At 42.6% G+C, this 23,667-nt stretch overlaps 1 protein-coding gene across 1 annotated transcript in view; it reads right to left on the bottom strand.

Annotated features, from left to right (window-relative positions):
• MARCHF5 (membrane associated ring-CH-type finger 5) overlaps positions 1-22,947 on the bottom strand; it is a 191,849-nt gene extending 168,902 nt beyond the window's left edge. The window contains exon 1 of the mRNA XM_078855518.1: positions 22,515-22,947. Within this exon, the coding sequence (XP_078711644.1) occupies positions 22,515-22,555 (41 nt within the window). The 5' untranslated portion in view covers positions 22,556-22,947. The remainder of the gene's footprint in view (positions 1-22,514) is intronic.
• Positions 22,948-23,667: the final 720 nt, after the last annotated feature.

Genomic DNA, 23,667 nt, shown 5'->3' with positions numbered 1-23,667 from the left:
TAAGTAATTTCTTTCTCTTCTACCCAGTGGATGTGAAATCAACCTTAAAGTGACACATGTCTTTTTTTGTCTGACGGCCACCGCCCCCCCCCCCTCCCCACAGCCAAGCCCGTCTGATGCCAGACAATAAGCTGGCAAATCCTAATAAGGCCATGATTTTAGACAATAGCAGAGTCTAACGCCGGGCAGCTGGTCAGTGCCTAGAGCACTCTCATGCTCCCCCAACCATCCAAAGCCACACGCACCATCCCGTACGACCACACTAACTGGACAGCTGACCCACCATTAGTCAAAACAACTGCCACCACCACCTGCCAATATCGTGTCCTGTGGCCATGCCCCTTACCCAAGGATTAGTACTGCCGCTTAGAAGGACTCTCCTGCATGGTCGACACACACTGACCAAAGAAGCCACAGCCGACCTTCACATCAAAACCGCGTGCCACGTACAAAAAATATATATCCTTCTAGTTAGCACAGTTACCAGAGGCACAATGGAGTTTCTCTGGCCCACCTTTCAGGGAACGTGTGTCCTATATTTCAGGCCTTTCAATGTTCGGCCGATAGGCACGAGCATTAGCACATCAAGAGGGCTGAATAAAATGTCAAACTGTCTCCCGTATCCTCTTCCCTTCAAGGCTAAGCCACTCTCAACAAACAATATAATACTGTGACCTACAGCAACCATAATGCCAGACGGGTTTCTGAAAAATGCTCAGTTCTGTCATTTTGGAGGTGACTTATGAAACTGGGTAATTGCCAGATGGAGGAAATTACAGACCTGGTAACTTTATGGAATTGCCATGATTTACAACTGGCTGACGTTTCAGGTTTTCTAAATGACAAAAAAATTAAAAACGATGCAAAAATTACCCCAAGAGGAATGTTTAACCAACGAAAGCAATTAATCAGAGCCCATCACAACTAATGGCTTAACTTCAATGACTCCTTCAAAGATGATGCGATAAGAGCTTTGCATTTCTACACCATGTTCAAAAGAATTGTAATGCATTTTTAACAGAGCAATACAGTGGCTGTATAGAAGAATGCTGTAAATCCAATACCACATTTCACGCATTAAAAACAAAACCTGATATAATATAATCAAACAAGTTTTGCAAATAAGCGAACAGTCCGCCTACGCCACGCACACAAGCAATGACTATTATTATACAGCAGGACCGTGAGCGACAGCGTCGGCTTGGAGATGGCTTCAGCCAGCAGTGGACCGACCATGGCTGATGATGACTGCTGGGTGGGCACGGTGCGCAAGTGCACAATTAGCCAAGCCAAACGTCTCACCAAACCCGTGCCGTTTAATGGACGACCACAGGTCTATTACATGGCACAGTAGCGGCACTCATGTAGTTGCACGAGGATCAAGACTTTGCCTGCCGAGCAACCGACAAATGTGACATTTTTTGAGATGTGACAACTGAACCCATTTATGCTGCGTTACCATATCTTGAGGGAGAGGTCTTTTTGAAACGGGCCATCCGGCGGGGGGGGGGGGGCCCATGATGGTTTTTACAGCCTAAATTGTCCCCAGCTGCAGTCATTAGGCTTACGGCTTTTCGGGTGGCCCAGTGGTCAAGGCACCGTTTGAAGGCAAGCCCGCTCTAAATACACAATGTCCATTCAGTAATGGACACTGAGGTGTGTAAAATTGCGTCCCGCACCTTGTTTAAGGGTGGCGGACCACTGTCGCTTTTAAGGTTTTTATTTGGGTTTCATATTGGTGATAAAAAAAATCAATCAAGCTTGTGCACGAGCACCATTTAAAAGCAAGATAATTGTGATTCGCTTTCAGTCGGCCTCGATAATATCGTGATTAGAGGTTGGTACAGTGTGTAATGACGTTTAAATATTGTTCTCTTGGTGCCTATAGTCAGTGCCAGCATGGGCAGCCTGTGCAGTGGGGGCTGGATTTGACAGTTTTAAATTCGAGATGAGATTATCCCCGCTTCCGGATCAAAAAATTCCAATTCCCAGATTAGTTGGGCGGCAGGGTGGCACAGTGGGAAAAAACACTTGTGCATCATGGCAAGAAGGGCCTTCATTCGATTCCTCACTCGGATGCCTTTCTGGATGTAGTTTGTGTGGTCTCCCCTTGTTCTGCACGGTATTGCTCCAGGCTCTCTCCAGTTTCCTCCCATCTGCTTTCCTGGGTAAACAAGCGTCATAACCTACCCAGCACTTGAGCGGAATACATAGCTCCATGTCCTCGGTGAACGCACTCTCAGTATTGTATGTATTTTGAATTCATTGTGAGGCTATTGATTATTCAAATAATTCACTAGACTACTGAGGTCTCATTTCGCTCGGCCTACAAGGGTTACGTGAAACCGACGAGGCTTGCCATTGAACAATTTATAAATGAAGTTAAGTGAGGGAACAATAGAAATCCATTGGAAGAGCAAATGATTGACTGCATGATTAAATTGGCATTTGTGATTGGTTACTTACCTGATATCACAGCCTAGCAGATTAGGGATTGCTATCCATGTGGTTGTGCAATATAGTACCAGCATGGGACACGACTGTACTTTACTCTCATAATAAATGTAATCAATGTTTAGCCCTCTGTCAATCCACTGCTGGACGAAGGCCTCCCAGTATCACATCGCTTGTGAGGGCTGTTTGACCATACTTCACCACGCTGGTCAGTGAGGGTAGGTGAACGGGAAGTTCCAGAACTGGTTCCAAATATCACTCGCGGCTGACATTACACGGAGCCAAGAAACAAACGCAGGTGGCAAGAGTTTCACTCCATTTCAACATTTTAGCATTCACAGCCGTTTTCGCGTGATTTACACACGCAACTAATATGAAGCTTCCGCGTTTATATGTCGGCATATAATTTGATGACCGTAGTAGCGGTGTGTAATTGTAGTGTATTAAATGGAGACATAATGAACAAACAAGCTGCCGAGGCCTGTCTCTATGAAGGCAGCCTCTTTGTTGCGAGGGGATTTTGCGGGACAGTACAAAGTGCGGAGTGCACTTGCATACCCTAGCACCCAGATACTTGTCGACTTGTGAGTACCCATTAATCTTGCTGGTACCCAGAATATTCATTTACAACATATTTTCAAAAGTGTTTCAGAGCCATTACTGTTCAAAGACCAGTATAGTCTGCAGACAATAATGCTGGTATTGTCCAAAGACCATGCTGGTATTAATAATAATCTGTGCGGTAAGCTTTATGGTTTAGGGGGTTTTGAAGTTTTACGTGAATGCACTGAAGCATTTTTTGGATGCACAAATGTACAAACATATTTTTTCAATTAAGCAATGATATGCACAAACCACGATACATGAAGATGATGAATTTCGAAATTTAATTGTGGCTGATCTACAATTAGGCCATTACATCAGCACCTAAGGGGCATAACCCTCTTATTAAAAGTGTCACTAGATCTTTGCTGTGGTGGCAGCATCTATAAATAACACAGTATCACTGCGTAGCATAAGCATGTTACATAAGCCTTCAACATTTTTCCACGAGGCAACACAATGCAAGTTTAATTCATAGCGCATTCCTCAATGCGACAGCATCTCAGGACGCTGCGCACGGTGAGCATCTTGCAGAGAGGCAGTAATCCATTGAAGAATGCCCGATTCCAAGAAGGTAAAAGTAGGCCAAGCAATGCTCTAGTTGGGTCACCCCATGTGATGGCTCGCCATCACGAGTAAGGAGCTTGTGCTCATGAGCTCAACACTCGCAACACAGCGAGCTGCCGTATAATGCGCAGAAAACCCACGGCACTGTTAGACTTTGGTGGTCATCAGTTGCCCCTCGTAAGGCATCCGTCCAACATACCAGCCTCATCCATAAATAATGCTCAGATGCAGACACGGGCAAGGTCCACTTTGCTGCTAAGAGGAGGCACAGGCAGGCTGTGAGTTGTTTTTTTCTTTTTTTGCGCATTGACGCGTACGTGATGTTCAAAACGTCTGGCCCCGTTCGGGATTGGTCTCACGTGGGAAGAAGATGCACCGAGCCAGAGGTTTAACATTAATCGGGCGCTTTATCCAGCGTTACTCATCCTCGCCCTAACGAGCACCTCCTTCAACCCCGCCGGCAGCGAGCAAACGTGAAGCGCCGCTCCGATGTTGCCACGTGTCCCGCACGCACGCACGAGCCAGCACACGAGGCCCAGCTTAGACGCAGCTGTGAACGGGATGAAATAAAAGCCTCTCGCCTAACCGCCCGGGTTAATTAATAAAACATCACAGACCAGTGGGCGTAACGACGGCATCAGATGGAGGCAAGGTTGCCGAGTCAGCGCGAGGGACCGAGGTGCCTTAAATGAAGACACCTGGCAGGCGTCTTTGTGCCTTGGGAAGCGGTGGAGTAAACCTCACAATACAAACAAGCGAAGCCACGACCACCCCCCCACCCCGGTTTTGTCTGTTCCCAAGTGTCACTTTCAATTATTGTACGTATACGTATCATAATGTTTTTTTTTCCTCCCCACAAACTCCTTTATTAGCCCAGCTTCCTAGTTTCAAATGTGCTGGGTCAATGCTGACATTGCACCGGAGAATGCCAGCACAGGAAAGTGTGATTGGTCAGCTGCAAAAAGAGCATATGGCAACACTAACGTCCGTCAATAAATTGTTAATTTTAAAAGGCTCAGGACCTCAGTGGGTACTCATGCCAGTCAAAACACACGACCCTTTTTTTTACTTAAATATAAACAGCCTTCACAATGGTGCCATTTAGTGTCGACATTGAAACATTTTTACGTAATTGTCAAACTCGTACGTTTAAACATTTTGCATATCAGCAGTGGCACATACTTGAATCGTTAAATATTACTGTGCGCGAACCATGTGTTAATAACTTAGTCGCCATTAATAACATAGTCGTTTTACAATCCGCTGCTGAACGAAAGGCACTGTACGCCACATCGATCACAGAGTTGATTCACCATACTTGACCAAACTGATTAGTACGGTTTGGTATCAGGACAAGCCAGGTCCAGTTCAGACATCACTCGCCACGGATGTTAGCCATGGTTGGCAATTGAACTCAGATCGCCAGGTACTTAGGGTAGCGCGATAACCACTGGTCCACAGCTCCAGCCTAAAACATTTCAGTATTTATGTTCATTTTAACATTGAGGCCGTACGAAGTTTGGAGATGATTATAAAAGTAATGCTGGCACTCCTCGGTCAAGACACATTGCAAGATGGATGTACAATGATTAATGCTCAACACACAGCTGAGTAAATCACCAACAGAGCACATAACTTATAACACCGGCAGAATTCAACGTAAAAAAAGTGTGGGGGGGGGGGTGGTTTTCTCTCAAAAAGTTATATAAATTAAAAAAACTAAATCCTGAACATGCTGACAGTTGTCAACTTTCTGCGGTTCGAGGAGGTTGGTGGAAGCTGAATAAGCTTGAGCGGATGAAACAGAAGAGGTGATATGATGATGTAATGTGCCTGTAATGGAGACCCCATTAAAAATGCATCACCGTTCGAGCGGAAGTCTCCGTGAGTGCACAACAAGCTCGCTATAATGTACAGATAATGTTAGGGCCAAAAAGCCGGCTGAAACTAACTAGGTGTTATCTGAAGAAGAATTTTAAGACTGCAACACGCTCGAGTTTTATCCCCACGGCTCTCTCGTGCCACTCCGGGTTGTTAAATGTGTCCAGTACTTCACTTCGTGGAGCCACGCTGCCATGCGTTGACAATGTTTTAAAAACCCCAAGTGATAATAGGAGACTTAGTTAATGATTTATTATTTGCAAGGCTTGTATTACTATCAGATAATTGTTTTCCTTTTTCTATACGACAACTCACCTGACAATATTCAAAGTTTTGCTTAAATTTAGCTAACAAATGCACATTTCCTTACATTGCTGCCATAAAAATTTACATTTGCAAAATAGTTCGATATTTTAAAATGTGCATCATGTACGTAACAAATGTCTCTTTTCCAAGAATAACTACTGGTACACAAAGCAATTCAACTAACACAACTTAATTATCTGTAACGTTTATTAAACATACTTCTGTGTAACTTATTGTGACAGTAGCTCTCTGATGCGTTTTTGAGGTACCAGGAACTCAAATGAAGAAGCTCCCAACCGCCACGTGGAGCGGAACGTCGGACAACACCGTGTAGAACGACACGCGGTACAACCCGAAAACACATCGGAGAGCTTTTCTTCAACACATTCATTTTGTTAACGATTAGTAATCACAACATGGCACACGTTCGAATAGACATACACTGAATGAATTATAGATTTGAAGCTTTCGTGACTGCAAGGATTCATACTCTTAGGTTTTTTCAGTAAAGTCACGTAGGTAAAAAATAAAATTAAAAGTTAATAAAAGTAATTACTGCATTTGATGCAGTAATTTTAGCTGTGACGGTCCCACCTGATGACCGAGACTTGTGTTGCCTCCGAAACGTCGTGATTTATCATTTCATTTTATTTCCATTATTACTTTATTAACTTTTAATTGTATTTTTTACCTACGTGATTTTACCGAAAAAACCTAAGAGTATACACTGAATGACACATTTTTAGATTCTGTCTTCGTTGAAACTTAATGTACCAAGTCCCGCTTGATGGAGTGCATTGGAGATGACCCAACATGTGTTTTTGTAGTTCTTGGGGACCCGCATTGGATTTTATACTTGATGGCTTTAGTTACACAACCTCATACCAATGGCCCACATCCAGCCACTTCAAATAGCTGGACGCTGACCTACCCCCACTAAAGCTCCGTGCTTGGCTTGGCAATGCCCTGCGAGAGAAGGGACGGGTTTACGAATCGCCGTGCTCAGGCAGAAGTGAAGAGAGGCTGCCGTCATTCGAAGCAAACTCGATGCTCCAAACACAGCAACCTGGGTTTGATTCCACTCACCAAGGACAAACCTTTGGAAACATAAGGAATTCGTGTAATTGGTTTAAAACCAGTATGGAACCTTCAATATAAAGATTCCACTATCTGCAGCAACCTGGCATGACCACGAGGGAAGGGTAAATACATTTTTTTTTTGCCGAGGATAGAAGCCGGGCCAAGAAACAAGTGCTCATTAGCAGCACTGGTCCTTGTGCCCTTTGCGAAAAGCAACACTGGGCATGCTCTCATTTATGCGGTAAAAGAGGAAGCAACTTGAATTCTGGAGCCATCAAAGTTATGGTCGTACACCCAGAAGTAACCACTGGCATCCTGGGTTGACACCAACCAGGGATGACTGATTGGAAAGATCCCATGTGCAGCAACGTTTTTTACGGTCTTGCTTCAGCTGCTTATTAACACGTGTCCTCTGCGACATTCACATCGTGTCCAGCCGCCACCCACGTGACACTTAGTTGGGATGTCTCGACTGTGCGAGCTTAAAAATAAATGTTGTCGAGAAGTCCAACGGGCAAGCACTAAAAACCTGACCCACGGAACGTCGTGTTTCCCCAAAACGCCACCAAGCTCCTCCCGCTGCGCTTGTTACCGACTCTCCCACCACCGAAACAAACGTGCAGAGTTGCGGCCACCTGTGTGTGATCCACCACTTTCAGAGCTGGGCTGGTTGAGCATGCTCAGATCAACGTGTAAGCGACACACCCGCCCGATGGATTATGATGAGGCAGCCTGCACAAGGGAAAAGCTTGCATGGGATGATGCCGTGGGGTGAATGGTTAACACACAACTTGCAATCCAGAGGGCACTGGTTTAATTCGGTCTTCCAAAGTGGGGGTTCAAACATTGGGTAAGTTTCTTAAAATCCCCCCGCCGCCCCGCGTCTGTCCATCCCGTGTTTGCAAGTTTAGTCAATCGGCATGTGTGTAAGAGTGTGGGTCCTCCCACCTCATGTAAAACATCTCGCCAGCATGGAAGAGTAGACAAAATACTGTCTAAATGGGTTCTCTGCAGTTCCCTCTAACGGAGACCCTTTGGCCAGACGCGATGTGAGCAAGCAATTGCAGGCGTGCACCTTTAACCAATGCAGTTTTACCAGCTGCATTTCCCAAGACAACAATGCAGGCCCTCAAACAGGGTTATAATTTATTTCCGTTTTGTCGCTGGCTAAGGTGAAAGAGAAGTCTGCACATGTAAATGACTGTGATAAGTTACACGAGCGATTTACCAGCACAAAGTTCAAAAGGGATGTTCAAAAGTTGAACACGTCAGCGGGTGTTGGGACATCCACATATTAAAACTGGAAACGCCGAGTTTGACACATCGTTCATTACTCCCTGAAACTGACTGCCAAACTTTATTCCCACTTCTTTTTTTTGTTCATCCACCACATTTCAATATTTCATTATTACCCATCCACTGTAACATTTTCCATTATTCCTGTAACATGGACCTCTGAGCCCTATGGGGGGCAACACTCTTGCTCCACTGACATTCGTTAAAAAATAACCTTTCTCCTATTATTAAAAAAAACCCATACCAAGCGCGTTTATGTATGCCCATTACATTAATCTATTATTATTTTTACAGCCACCTGAAGTTTAATCAATTCCCTGTAATGCAGATTCTGAAAGGTTTTTCTAAAGGTTTTCCTTTAACCTAGTATAGGTCAGGCCATAAGATCAGTAGTATAGACATTTGTTGCTTTTTCAAATCGTAGCTATTTTAAGGAAACATATAAAGATGTATCTGGTAAACTAGCGAGTGGATATTATGTGGGGGGGGGGGGGGTTCCCAATACGCCATTGAGTTTCCACACTGTATTTTTCATGTTTTGCAATAATTCTTGTTTAACTGTTTATTAAGACGTATATTGCCTTAGCGGCAAATGAAAATATGTGAATAGGCGTAACATGCGAGAAGTGGCTGGAAAATATGTGTCCTAGCGACATAAGACAGCTTCACACCACTGATCTTGAAAATGAGACCTCACATCCCCGTAGCCTCAAAAAAATGGGATACAGACCGCTGTGTTTGGATTGCAAGTGTGTACTGCATTTATTCATAGTATTTCAATTACTACCAGAACCCATAAAATAAAAGCTAACAGGTCACTCCATCTTGATGCAGCTAGTTTTTTTTTAATCGCTCCTTTGTATAGTTTGAAGATATTGGAATTGTCAGAGGACAATTAAATCATACGTGACACCCATCTGCCACATGATGTTATACAGCATTCTTTCAAAGTAGCTTATAATCTCATGTTTTAGGTGCATTATTATTATTAAGCATGAACATTGCTAGTGAATGTATTTTTCTCATCTGCTCCCATTATTACCATAAGCTTTTACTCAAGCAAGGAAACACATTACGATGTTTTTCATGTACCTACTGTATACGCCATGTCATTATTTATACCCACACAAAGGAAAATGTTTTTTAAACGTACACTGTATCGGTGCTTCTATGAATAGAAAATGCGCGCCGAGGGATCACGAAAATAATAATGGGGATATGATACATTCAATGCCCTATGTAAAAAGGATCAAGATCTTTTGAAAGTGTACCTGCGCAGCACAATATTTATTAAAAATACTAAAGTGATAAAAACGCAATAAAAACTTTAAACAAGCAGAGCAGTACCCAACGCGTACCATTATCCCTTCATTTTAAACGCTAGGCGCCACATTTAACTTCCCTTGGAACATCATCAAGGGCAGCTAAATCGTCAAAATACGTACCAAATTTTGCAATACAATTTGGAATTATGTCTGAATCCATGGATATCTCGAGATGCACAAAGAAATGCACAAAAAAGACTCGCAACAACATTATTTGAGCAATGAGTAATACATTTATGAACTGTATACTCTGCATGTCCACCGTGCTCTGTTTGTCTTGGGAGACATTTTTTCCCAATGGTCTCTTGGCTATGAAGTTTATTTATCAGTCGCCATCATAACCATCAAGAGATGGCTGTGTGCACGTACAAATTAAACAGGCCATAAACATACGTACACCATTCAAAAAAATAGTGGACAAAAACTGTTCAATTAACAGCAGATCTGCTGACGTGGAGGAAGGGGCACTATTGAAAGATCCTATAATCCGCGTTCATCCGCAGAAATTACTTGTGCAATCCACGCGGCAAGCGGATAACAGAGCAGCATTCATTTGCCACCACTTTCGGGCCGCCCCTTTTTTGCTATCGAAAAAGCCACGGATAGTAGGTTGAATGCAGTGTTTATGGGAGACCACTTCTGATGCACAGATATATGAATTTGGGACCGCTTATGGATGATGCTTAATATCCACTTGTAACAGGATGAATTGGCGCGCAGATTATAATATTTTCTGTAGATTGATTAGCAGTCTGCATGTCAGGTCCCCCATCTCTGGCTCTTGTTAATCTCTCATCTACAGATCCCCTCATCTGTCCATATTTCATCTCACGAATCTGTATCTCTCGATATCTTGGAAAGCTATATATCTCCCAGTGAGCCATTGCTTGGGAGGTCATGCAAAGGCCCTTTGGCCCTTTGCTGGCCTCATATGGCCTATGGGCCACCGGTTAAAGAATCCTGAGGGGCAGAGATATGAGGAAGAATTATAATAGGAAGGTGGATGAGAGGGGTCATGCATAATTTACCCTTTAAATGCAGTGTAAATATCAGAGGCGGTAGGGCTGGTGAGGAGAACTATCAATTGTAGATTCATAGCGGATTAAAGTAGCTCAGTTAGCCCATGCAGGCTTTCCTTAGCCACCCGACATCATGATATCCTTTAGAGAAGTTAATCACCTTCCCATACTCTAAGTGTTTTGAGATCTCACCATCCAAACCGATGCAATGCCATTATTATTACTTACATCAATTAAATAGGGTGGTACTCTTAGTTCTTTCGGTAAAGTCACGTAGGTAAAAAATTAAATAAAAATTAATAAAAATAAAACAATAACATTTTAATGTCATTTTTTACCTACGTGACTTTACCGAAAAAACTAAGAGTATGAATCCTTGCAGTCACGAAAGCTTCAAATCCAGAATAGGGTGGACTGAAAAATGGTGGGCCAAGTGGTGTATGAGGTTGACCATGGCAAATGGAGACAAGGTTTGTCAAGTTTCCATTTGCACTATTTGCTATATAGTGAGGGCTCCAAACAGTGGGGGCAATAGATGGAGAAGCAGTGATGACCCTCTGATTGGAGGCCAGTGAAGGGGAAACTGGCAAGAGGGGGGGGAGGGGGAAGTGGTTGCTGGAGCGGATAATGCGGAAAGGGCAGGAGCATTGAGGTGAGCGAGGAAGAGATGAGGCCTTGTCGGACCTTGAAGACCAAGAGGGCAATCCTCTCAATGAGTCCTGAGGTCGATTGGGAGCCAAGGGAAGGTTGTGATGATTTGAAGTTTTATTTTGACCTCACCCTTCAGAAAGCTGTGATTAAGACAGCTCCATAATGGAACACGGAGAGCATCTCATTGGTAATAAATGGTGATAGCAATATTCATAATGTTAACAGCCCATCCTAGTCTATCATGAAAGAGCCCACATATGAAGGTATTCATTACATACGTCAAACTTTATTTCAATTAAATTTGACATGTAGAGAACAAAGCCATAATTAAAGTTGATATTTAGAAAAAAATCCTTGGATTTTACATTAAAGCGATGTGACCAGGCTCCTTCCAGTGAACATCTGTGTGGGTGGGTGCAATGTCTCTTATCTAGGAAGCCCATTTCACAGTGATTAAAGCTCTGCACTGCAATGCATGCAAGCCAAGTTCAATTCCTGACCGTGGTTAAAAATGCATCGACTATATTTTGCTTGCCTGGGCTAAACTAAAAACGAGTACGCAATTTGAACAATGTGTCAATGTCAGCACTAAAGATGAAGGTGGTCATGTGTCATTCTGACCATCACAGGTGCTGACTAACAGAACGTATCCTTACGTTACATACGATTAAATGGAGCAGCATCTTGGAAATAAGATGCAATTTACACGGAAATATAAAAATAAAATGCCAGATACCACTAAAGCCACTTCGAAATCTACATTGGAAAATTTAATTAACTCAGAAATGGTTAAAATTAATTACTCGACACAGTGGGCAGCAGAGGGCAAGGCAGCAGAATTCACTGTTGTACTATACTTCTCCACACCCACCTCGATGTTCGTCCACCTTCAACCAAAAAAGGCTCCACATATACATAACTAACTCCATACAGTATCACAACTACATAAATATGTACCTTGGAATTACTATAAAGACAGATATGAATTGATAATACTTAAAAAAACAGATGCATGCACAAGGAACAGATAGACAGAAGGCTAGACACTGTTACACCAGACAGCCATATGAATGCGAAAGAATATAAATCAATAGACAACAGCTATACGAGCAGACAGATGGGCAGATAATTTGGGCAACGTTGCATGTGGACTGCTGAAAATTAGGGGAGTGTTGAGGGGGGCAGTCCAAGTGTGTTCATTTGAAACGCTCCATTCCATTCATGGCATGTGCTATTATTCACATCAGATGTGCACTCCGGTCACAATATGATCCCAAAGAGAGTAGAATGAAACGAGACGGCAAATAGCATCGAACTTTGTTTATCGTCTAAGCTTCTCTCTCCAGCGGTGAACATTGATTGGTTTCTCCATGTGAAGTATGGAAAAGCTCAACTTTACAGGCACAGCAAATGAGTAACGCGTGTAAAAATAAACAATGGGGCTGGAAAACAAAATAAGGATGACACTGGAAAATTGTGACATCGAATTGGATTAGTCTTATTTGGCCAGGAAACAAGCCACAGCGGTTCACGATTGAGTCCCCAAATGTAATCACTGTCTTAGGATTCCTTAATCTACAAATAAATGTGATTGTGTTGCAGCGTTAGACACATGCCCATTTGCCATGTATTTCTTGAATTAATTTCCGTGTTTAAAATCCATTTACAAGAATAAACTTCCCACACACCATCATGCAATATTGTATAAATACGTAACAAAAAAAGTGCATGCATGTATTGCAGAGTAATACCAAACAGGAAAACCCCAACTATAATCACAAATGCTGGAGAGTCACTTTGCATCACATATGAAGATGCCCCCCCCCCCCTTTCTGTGAATGTGTGAGTCCTAACCTTTTGTCAAACCACTGCTGGGCCAGGGCCTCCCCACACTGTGCGGGTCTCATAGGGGTTATTTGAACATGATGGTCAGCGTGGGTTGGTGATGGTGGGTAGCATCGACACGGAAGCATTGAAGTACAACAGAGTGTACAACAATGCAATTTCCTACATTTCCCTCTGCTGTACCCCACTATTAGAACATGTTTGAGGATAATGACCCCGAAGCGAGAGACACATGGAGAAAGAGAAAGAAAAAATTATAAGACACGAAGAGAAGAGAGATGTACGTATGTACGTTGAACATCTTTCCCACCGTACGTAGCCAACCGTGCTAATCGGAGGTGCGGGGGAAGGACAACAGGATAAAAGGGTGAGAGAGACAAAGGGTAAGGGAGAAACAAGGCGAGAGTGACAATGGGCAAGAGGCACACAGGACAAGGGAGTTGAAAGATGCATGGGGCGAGTGAAACGTGGAAGGGAGACACACGAGAGTGAGACCACAGTGAGACAACGAGAGACACATTGAGCGAGCGAGAGAGAGAGCCAGGTGATTGAGGCATGGGCAGAGAGAGCGAGAGACGTGGCGAGAAGCGCGGGTGAGAGACATGGGACGAGACACAGGGTGAGGAGTTGGCAAAAACAGCAGCAACAACAAGTGGAGCAGGACAGTGACGATAAAGAGCTGTGACAGCAGCAAGGATGAGTGATGACAGAGGGGAGATCAGGAAAGGCCGGCGGGTTAGTAAAGCACTAGCCAATGGGGGTAGCCATTGGGGTGAACATATATGTTAGTATGTTTGTGGTTCCATAAAAAAACACAAATCATAAAGAAAACATCACATAAATGTGTCTACTTTAGTTTTCTTTTTATTAAAGTATTCGTATTTCTGAATACGTAATGCGTAAAACATTATGTTTGGTTTCAATGAGTTTATACGTTGACAATAATGATGCACAACTTCCCCGAGCGGTAACAACACCATATTTCCCAGCAAGGCTGGCCGTTTCTAGGGCAAAGCGCTTATGTGCGCATCGTGGCACTAAGCCGGAATCGCCGAGACGCTGGGTTCTAACCTGGGCAGTCACTTGAGATTAAACGACGTCCTCACAGTCACTTTGGTTGGCTCAGACTAGACACACACACACATTGCTGCTCATGTAAAAAAAAAAATTTGCCCTTTCCACGAATGGTTTTGGAGATGGGAAACCATAAACCATTTCAGAAAATTGCACAAGTGAAGAGCACAGTCTCAAGGTTGTTGTATGTTATTACATCCTGGAAGGATGTTAGGGCACAGGTCTATGCCACTTCAGGGTCATTACCAAACCGAACATGTGACTCTATTGGCATGACCGTGCCGATGGCAAAATGTGGATATAATTAAACACGAAACAATCTAATACTACAATAGGTGGTGGGATTTGAATCACATATGGTTTTTTTCCTGGTCCCACTTCGCGGTATCCATTGAGTCACAATCGTCTTGGGCCAGAGAAATCAAGGTCACGTTAACCTCGCGCCTCGCTATCGCACATTTGGCTTAGGAAGGGAAAGTGATGCGGCCGTGTTTGCTTTGTGCCTACCCTCTTCTGTCTACGTGGTACAGTATATTCACAGCAGCCACTCGAGCGCTACACTCGGCAGATTTTTCAACCACAGCACGAAGCCAAGGGCAGACAGGCTACCAGCGATAATGGATTACTATGGCAACAAGTATGCCATTGGTTGGGTGGCATCACGGCTGCAGTGTGTGGGTGCTAGCGTGCATATTAGTCTGCACGACAGTTTCAAAATGTAGGTTTCTCAAGCTTGACGACTCAAAGTGACACAGCCGCATGATGAGCCAATCACATTGATTGTCTCACCTAGAGCACAGAGAGACCAGAAATTAAATAAAACCACTGCGCTGCAAGAGTAATGAACTAATAATTATTTGGAGCCAATTGTAAATCCACTGCTGGATGATGTCAGTAATGGGGGTTTGTTTGACAAGACCTCACCATGCTGGGTTATAGTAACAATATTACCATTTAAAAAAAAACATATAAAGGGGCTGTGTTTGCACAATCATCATTCATGATCGATCTCACAACTTAATGAACATAATAACACACAATTTAATCTTGATTTGAAGCTTTCGTGACCGCAGGAATCCATACTCTTTGGTCCTTTCGGTGAAGTCGCGTAGGTAGAAAATAAAAGAAAACAAAAAATAATATATCACGATGTTTCGATAGCCACAGCTGTAACAGCTCTCTCGCTGGTCCAGCAGATCCACTGCTGGATTATTTTTTACGCCTGAGGACGACCGCTTGTGTTGCGATCGGAACGTCGTGATATATTATTTTTTGTTTTATTTTATTTTTCTACCTACGTGACTTTGCCGAAAGAACAAAAGAGTATCAAACACATTTTAGTCCAGCAGCTCCTGTGCATTTAATCGCACAAACTCTGGAGCAGTTTTGACTTTGAGCCTCATCAACAGTCTCAAGCTGTTCAATAAAACGCTCCATTATATGCAAGAGCTATCCACCAAAACCTATGCTGCTCACCATCATTACCAGCCACAATCAATCCGCGATTGGATGAAGGCCTCCCCAATCCGCTGCCATCGTTGACGTAGGCATCCATCTGTCACCTGCACACAAACGGCTTTCGTTGCTCCATCTTCTCGGTAAATGTCTCCTCGTGTGCGTTAGCTCCTTTGGCTGCCACGCAATCGTTAGTCTCAACCACCGGCCATCATCTCTTCTCGCGATGTATTATGCCCAAGCCCCCTTTACTTTTCTAAACAGTAATATGGCTTTCTTATGGTCTCCCAATGTAACTCCAAGCATGCATCTCTCCATGCTTTTTTTTGCATTGCACCGTGCAGCTCCCGTATACATACATTTATAAAACGAAAGATACATTTGTACAAAAAATCATTGTGTCATCGTGACGAAAGATACATTTGTACAAAAAATCTGTGTCATCGTGGATGAGTATGGGTGATTTAACTAATAAACAAACGTCTGTATCTCCAAGTTAAAATAACATTTTGGTTCAACAGCCTAGACACAATGCTTTACAGCAGCATGTTTTAATCAAGAAAACTCTAAACCAGTTTTTTTCTTTCAGCGTTTCATAAGCAACGTTGTGTCTGCTTGTCTGTTAGGACCACACATTTATTGGGTCACAATGGTCTTAAATCAGAAATCAAGGTCAAGTTAACCTTGTGAATCCTTAGTGTCATCGGCAGTCAGGTCTGACTTTGTTGATCAATCTCAGGATGTAAAAAGTTAAAACCGATCCAGAGTTTGCCTGCTTAAATGATGCAAGAAAACAGCGGTCGAAAAGGCCCATTGGCTAATAAGACTAAAATGTGATTTTATTTTATATGATACGAGTAGGAAGTACCTGGCTTTGGGAAAAAAAAATATTTTTCAAAACTTGTCTTCTCTTAAAAAACATAACAATATATATATACACAAATACAAAGCTATTATAAAAGCCCGGTGTTCCATTTGTCTGTCCATTTGTCAGTCAACAAAATTATAAGAGCCTTTCAGAAGTCCTCTATAGTAGTATTTCCAACAATCCTCCACAATGACACCTCATCCATTTTTGCAGGATATATAGTAAGCTAACGTGTTGGGCAATGGTCCTTGTTCTGAACCGAGAAATGTTAGAAAGAATGAGTCATAGACATATACTTTATAACCAGGTAAGAGCCAACTGACACCTTGGTCTCTTCTGCAAGGGAGACTTGCAATTCAAACAAAGAATGGTAAACAAAAATCTCAATGCAGAAAAAGACCACAAATATATATTTTAAAAAAGCAAGAAGAGAACAGAAATTTCAAGGAAAATATATGTATATAATGTATTATGACTAAACAGGAATCATAATGCTTTCCTGCCATATATTATATACCAAAATATTTTGAAAATTTTCTGTCTTCATAAACTTATAGACCACATTTCTTATTGTGGTGCTCTGAAATAAAAGTCAACGGATAGACATTAGCTTATTATTGGCAGATACTGAGCAGCAAACATTAAATGTATAAAAAAAACTTCTTAAAATTCTAAAATATGTATCAATGTCATGAATTTTTTTTTGAGAAAGTGGAACTCCAGAAGCCAATATAATTGTGTGAGTCATGTACTTGCTTAATGGGTATGTTCAATAATACAGCAAAGAAGAAAAATTAAGTTCTGTGCACCACACACTCTATCTACACCCCATACATAACCACCCTTTTAATTCACAATGTGTCACGCTGCCTTCCCTGACGGTTTGTGGCTGCACTTGGTAATTTCCTTGAAAAATTACTGTATTCAAGCCAAAGGCGGCACACAGAAAAAAATGAGGGCTCACAAAGATAATTATGGTGTGAAAGAATCATGCTGTCCATTTATCATAAACTGTGAACCCCATCAAGCGGACCTGGAGCACAAGTTGCTATTGCCAGCAACAGACAACATGCGCATTATGCACCAACAGCTGATGTTGAAATGGGTCAAATTGCCCTCAGTTTAGCATAATACGGTATACATTATCATAATTGCATTTAATTGAGCAGCACACTATCCTGATATAAAAACAACACTACGAAACCTCGAGAGGCAGCAGTGTAATTACAGCATAGTACAATTCAGGGGTTAGAGTGGTGGCACAGTGGTTAGCGCACTGGGCTCTCAGCCAGGCAACCTGAACGCAATTCCAAGCCACGGCGAACATTAGAAGCGAGTGGCATCTGCACCACCCATGGGTCCCACTTCATCAATCTGCGCTGACGTGCGTCGTGAAGTATGATAACAAATAAAACCGTGACCAACACCGGTGTGGATTGACAAAGGACTGAAGATTAAACAACGGACATATCTGTGCATTCAAAATGCATTACAGTAAATTCTCAACAAGACCTCTCTCAAGAGTTCTGTCTTGTGTGGGTATTGAGTATGGCCTGTCAATCGAAATGTTCACTTACCTTTCCCCATTCAGTCCCATGGTAAATATCAGGATCAATGAGTAATCCGAGGATCCCACTAGTGCATCCCAATTACATGAAAGAGGACTGGAGGCAGTGCTCTTTATAATGCCATCAGTAAACACTCACAGGCACTGTGCACCCTCTCTTAACAAGATGCACAGTGGCGCATTCTCTCGAACCGCAAGATGTTTCGGGTGAAAACATTCATCAACTTATATTTTAATACAAATTCTAAAGCTCATGACATATGCATTGCGTACTGTATAAAATATTGAGTCTTAGATGTTTGTAATATATGAAAACCCACGTGAGAGTATGTATTCCTCGGGTAGTTATTGAAGCATATCGGGATACAATGATTAAATAGGTAAATAAGAGCATATGGTTGGAGTGCTTTTGGAAAGCAGCTTAATCGAGCAGCACAAATTCCAATTTGTCTAAAGAAGAACTTTTCAATCGGTGCATATTAACCGATGTGACGTATGGATCATGAACTTAACAATGGCAAAAAAACGGAACAGAAACTGAAAAGTGTACAAAGAAACGTGGAGGCGTGTGTGCTTGAGTGCAACCGAGGCACAGAAAGAGGAACACACAGATCTGGAAACGAATCCAAAATCACAAACATCGTATTGATTGTTACGGAAAGTAAGTGGGTTTGGACCGAAAACATTGCTCGGAGGGATGATGGCCGATTGACAATATGTGATGGAATGGCAACCAAAGGACAGAACACGCATGAGAGGGCAACCACCACATCAATGGTGCAATCGGATGAGTTCATGCCCAGCAGTGAGATGGATTGTGGAATCACCAGACCATGAGGGATGGAAAGAGCGCGATTGTGTCCTTCATCGAGCAGTGGATAGCCAGTGGCTGACGATGATTGGGTTCACGTAAATTGCCACAATGTTTTAAATAACAAAACTAAAAACATATTTTAGTACTCTGAATCGTGACAATTCGTTCCAAAACTGATGTTATGTTAGAATGCTGAACACAGATGAATTGTAAACAAATCAAAAACATTGTTAATGAAGTTTCGATTTAAAGCTTTCGTGACTGCAGGGATTCATCATCTTGGTTCTTTCGGTAAATTCACGTACAAGGGAAATAATACAATAATAAAAATAAAACATAATAAAGAACCAAGAAGATGGTTAATGAAGCTTTATGCATGCATGGATATACAATATACAGGTAGTCCTCTACTTACGAAGGAGATGCGTTACGACGACCCCATCGTAAGTCACAAATATCCTAAGTCGAAGATGGCCTAGCATACCCAGGAGTCTTAAAGAATGGTGATAATTTAGTAAAACAGAGCAATCTACAGTCCCGTATTGTATAAACTATATACTGTATGTATTTATTAATTACAATACTGTATTGCACTGCAAAATGTAAAGTAATAAAACATGATAAATTATTAGCCTACCTATATGTACTGCAATTTAATAGGAAACAATCCTATCTGCTATAAAAACTTTTAACATGCATTGAACGTATCGGACCTCGTACGCTGCTGCGTTTGCCTGCCGCGCGAAATTTAAAATATTTTACAATTTTGTAGTATCGCTATCGCCATCGTAAGATCGAAATATCGTAAGTCGGATCATCGTAACTCGGGGACTACCTGTACAATAAATTACATATCTACACAGTGGCCAGGACATAGCAGGGCTCTTCAAGAGCATGATCATGGCATCCACTGCTGGATGAAGGCCTCCTAAAGCCGTCGCCATCTCTCATGGTTCTGAGATTCAGCAGAACCATGAGATCTCTGGAGTGGACATGCTCTTGGGTGCGTTCCCTCCTCTGGCTACCAATCTGACGTTAGTCTTGACCATCCACCATTCTCCAAACTTTCGAGCTGTTTCAGCTCCAGCCCACTTAACATTCTAAACAGTGAATATAACACACATAACGATGTTATCTAAAGCATGTGTCCTCTTTTTATCTCTCGATGCAATGCCAAGCAAACGTCTCACCACACTTGTGCATTTTTCAGGTTTTATTCCGTTTTTTGTTTGTGACCACGTTTCTGGCCCATGCCGCAGGAGTTTAGTATGCCCTGTATATAAACATACTTTCTTTTTTTTTACACATTGGGTAAGATAGCAGGCGTTTTAATTGTAAGGGCATACCTCTGCATACACACGTTCTGCCAGTGCTGTAGTGAACGAAGCATTTGCCATAAAACAAATACAACACGTGGAAATTACACAAGTAGAGTACTTTAACAACCCACAATGCAGGAGTAAATCAATGCTGCATGGAGAGTTTTGTACTGCACATTGTAATTAGAGGTCTTCTTGTATGATGGATAAAAGCACACTTCAGACCTTCAGCACTTGGACAGCTCATACAAACCTCAATGCATTGCATGCATTGTACTTTAGTGCAATGGATATCATGTAATATATGTAAGTGTACGTACTATTTCGTGGTGTATGGTACACATAGTACACATACTGTGTCATTTGACATTAACAGGATCATTATATGCAGTATGATTTAAATATACCATGTTGTACATGCAATCTAATTTCTTGACTTAAAGCTTTCGTGACTGCAGGAATTCATATTCTTTGGGTATTTCGGTAAAGCCACGTAGAAATTAAAATATGACGACGTTTCGATCACAACCCAAGCAATCGTCTTGCGCCTGATGACGATTGCCTGCGTTGCGATCGAAACGTCGTGATATTTGTAATTTTATTTCTATCTACGTGACTTTACCGAAAGACCCAAAGAATATGATAGAATTTCGTCATGTATTTATTTACGGCTTTGTGTATTACATATTATATGGACGCGTGAGATATATTATACACAAAAAATACCACGGCGGTATATGGTATTGTTTACAGTATTTCGCAACCAAATTATGGTATACACAGTATTGTAAGAATGTTGCAAAGGCTTTACAGCGTTACATACTGTTGCACTGAAATGTACCAGTCGTACATACCGGACTGCAGTACAATACCTTGCAATGCTGTTTTGCATAAACTTAAATTGTACGACTGTTAGGATTTAAGTGTAAAAAATACCAGAGTGCAGTCGAATGCAATGCTTTGATGGAGTATACGATCCCATTCGCTGGAGTGATATCCATAGCTGTCAACCCACATGTTTACCAGTATTCTTGTACAGGAAAATTTAGTTTTCAGGTCCATACAGCATACATCCGTTTAAATACGGGCTAAAAAAGATATATTAGTACATGTATTTGTGTTTCTCCCTTATGATGGGGCTTTGTAGGATGAACGTTGAGATTTATAAGGGCACGGGGTGACCAGTAAGGTCTGAATTGGTCTGTAGTAAGTTAGGGCACTGATAAGGGGCTGACAGGTATGGATATCAAGGATTATGTATGGCTTAGGGAGCCCTTCATCCAGCAGTGGATTCAATAATATATGATAATGATGCACATTAAGAGTGTACATGAGATTTCGATTTAAAGCTTTCGTGACTGCAGGGATTCATCTTCTTGTTTCTTTCGGTAAAGTCACGTAGAAGGGAAATAATAAAATAATAAATAATAAAACATAGTAACATAATATGTTTAATTTTTATTATTTTATTATTTCCGTAATAAAACATTTTTATTATTGTATTATTTCCCTTCTACGTGACTTTACCGAAATAACCAAGAAGATGTACATGAGATTACATGTCATTGCAATGCCAGTGTGTGTACAAAGGTGTAAACTCTATTCCCGAAAGCAGCAATGTGTAATGCTCTAATGCAGTATCCGTACAGCACAAAATCACACGGTGTGAGTGTTGTTGCCACACAACAACGGAGCTGTCACATCTCACGTGTACACTTTACGGATCATCACTACACCACGCGACGTTGTATTCCGCATAAAGGCATCGGTATCTTGTGTTTACAATAGTATATGTGTAGAGTAACACACGTGTGTGTGTAGTCGATGGTAAGCCATGTCCACAAGCACGTGTTGCTGCTCGCTCTGTGTGCAATGACATCATGACCGCATTCACAATGCCGCACGCACGTGTCGCAGACCACGACGTCTCGTTGCATCCTTGACTCGTCGTTGTTGTTGTTTTGTGTGTCTGTGTGTCACAAACAACCTCGCCACGACCCACAACACTTCTTCATAGGGCGATAAACTTACCGTGGGGCAATTAGCACGCAGTTTACTCACCCCGCAACGTCGTTTGAACTGTTCGCGCTATACACGGCGATCTTATAATCCTAATAAACAACGCCGAATACAGCACAAGCACAAGCTTCTCTGTGTGTTCGTGACGACGTCGGCACAATTAAAGCGGTGGCGGGGAAGGCAAAAAGGCAACTTCCGACACGAAGCAGGGCCCTGCCTCGCTCCCAAATCTCAGGGTGTGCTTATATCCAGCTGCTACTGTCCTGCAAACACAAGCTGTGCCCAGCTGTGCTGTCTATTGTAACACACAGACACACACACATCAACACATGGGACCCTCTGCCATGAACATCTCACATCACACAACTCACCTGTCAAGGGGAGGCCCCGCCGCGTCTTGCACAACAGCCATCTCTCGCCTCTTCTTCTTCTGCTGCTTGCGATTACCAAAGCTTCCTTTAACACGCCTGTGATGTGTGCTGTGTGTTTCTGTGAATGCTACGCGAGGCGAGGCGGCTTAAGCAAACACGTGTGTGCTGTGTTGTGGTTGTTCGGCGTTGTGCGAACGGCGCAGGCCCAAGGGGGGGGGGCTGTCCTCTCGCCCTCTCGCTTCTATCCCCTCTATCCTCCTCCGCGGCTCGTTGTCGCTCTCCTTCGTGTATCGTTACTGTTGTTGTTGTTCTTCCTCGCCTGTAGAAGTGTAGAAGTTGAGAGGGGGTCGAGGAGAGAGACGGCGGAGAGGGCGGCAAGAGGCGGCAGGAGGAGGAGGCGGTGGTGGAGGGCGCCGAGAACCCGGAAGTGATTGGGTCGTGACGCGGGAGCAGCGGCAGGCGAAGCAGAAACCACCACCACGCGCACGTGGCGGACGCGTACACAGCACGCGCAAACATAGCACACATACATAGCACACTCATACATCGCATACATACATACACAACACAGCACACATACACAACACATACACAGCACACATACATTGCACACTCATACATAGCACATACATAGCACACTCATACATAGCATACACATACATAGCACATACATACATACACACATACATAGCACACTCAAACATAGCACATACATAGCACACATACACAGCACATACACAGCACATACATAGCACATACATACACAGCACATACATAGCACATACATACACAGCACATACATAGCACACTCATACATAGCACATACATAGCACATACATAGCACAGCACACATACACAGCACATACATAGCACATACATACACAGCACATACATAGCACACTCATACATAGCACATACATAGCACATACATAGCACACATACACAGCACACATACACAGCACATACATAGCACATACATAGCACATACATACACAGCACATGCATAGCACACTCATACATAGCACATACATAGCACATACATAGCACACATACACAGCACACATAGCACACTCATACATAGCACATACATACACAGCACACATAGCAAACTCATACATAGCACGCACACATAGCACATACACAACATACATAC

The sequence above is a fragment of the Lampetra fluviatilis genome, chromosome 4 (genome assembly GCF_964198595.1).
Source record: "Lampetra fluviatilis chromosome 4, kcLamFluv1.1, whole genome shotgun sequence".
In the NCBI taxonomy this organism is placed as follows: Eukaryota; Metazoa; Chordata; class Hyperoartia; order Petromyzontiformes; family Petromyzontidae; genus Lampetra; species Lampetra fluviatilis.
The sequence above is the reverse complement of the archived record's forward strand: the minus strand, read 5'-3'. Positions and strand labels throughout refer to the sequence as shown.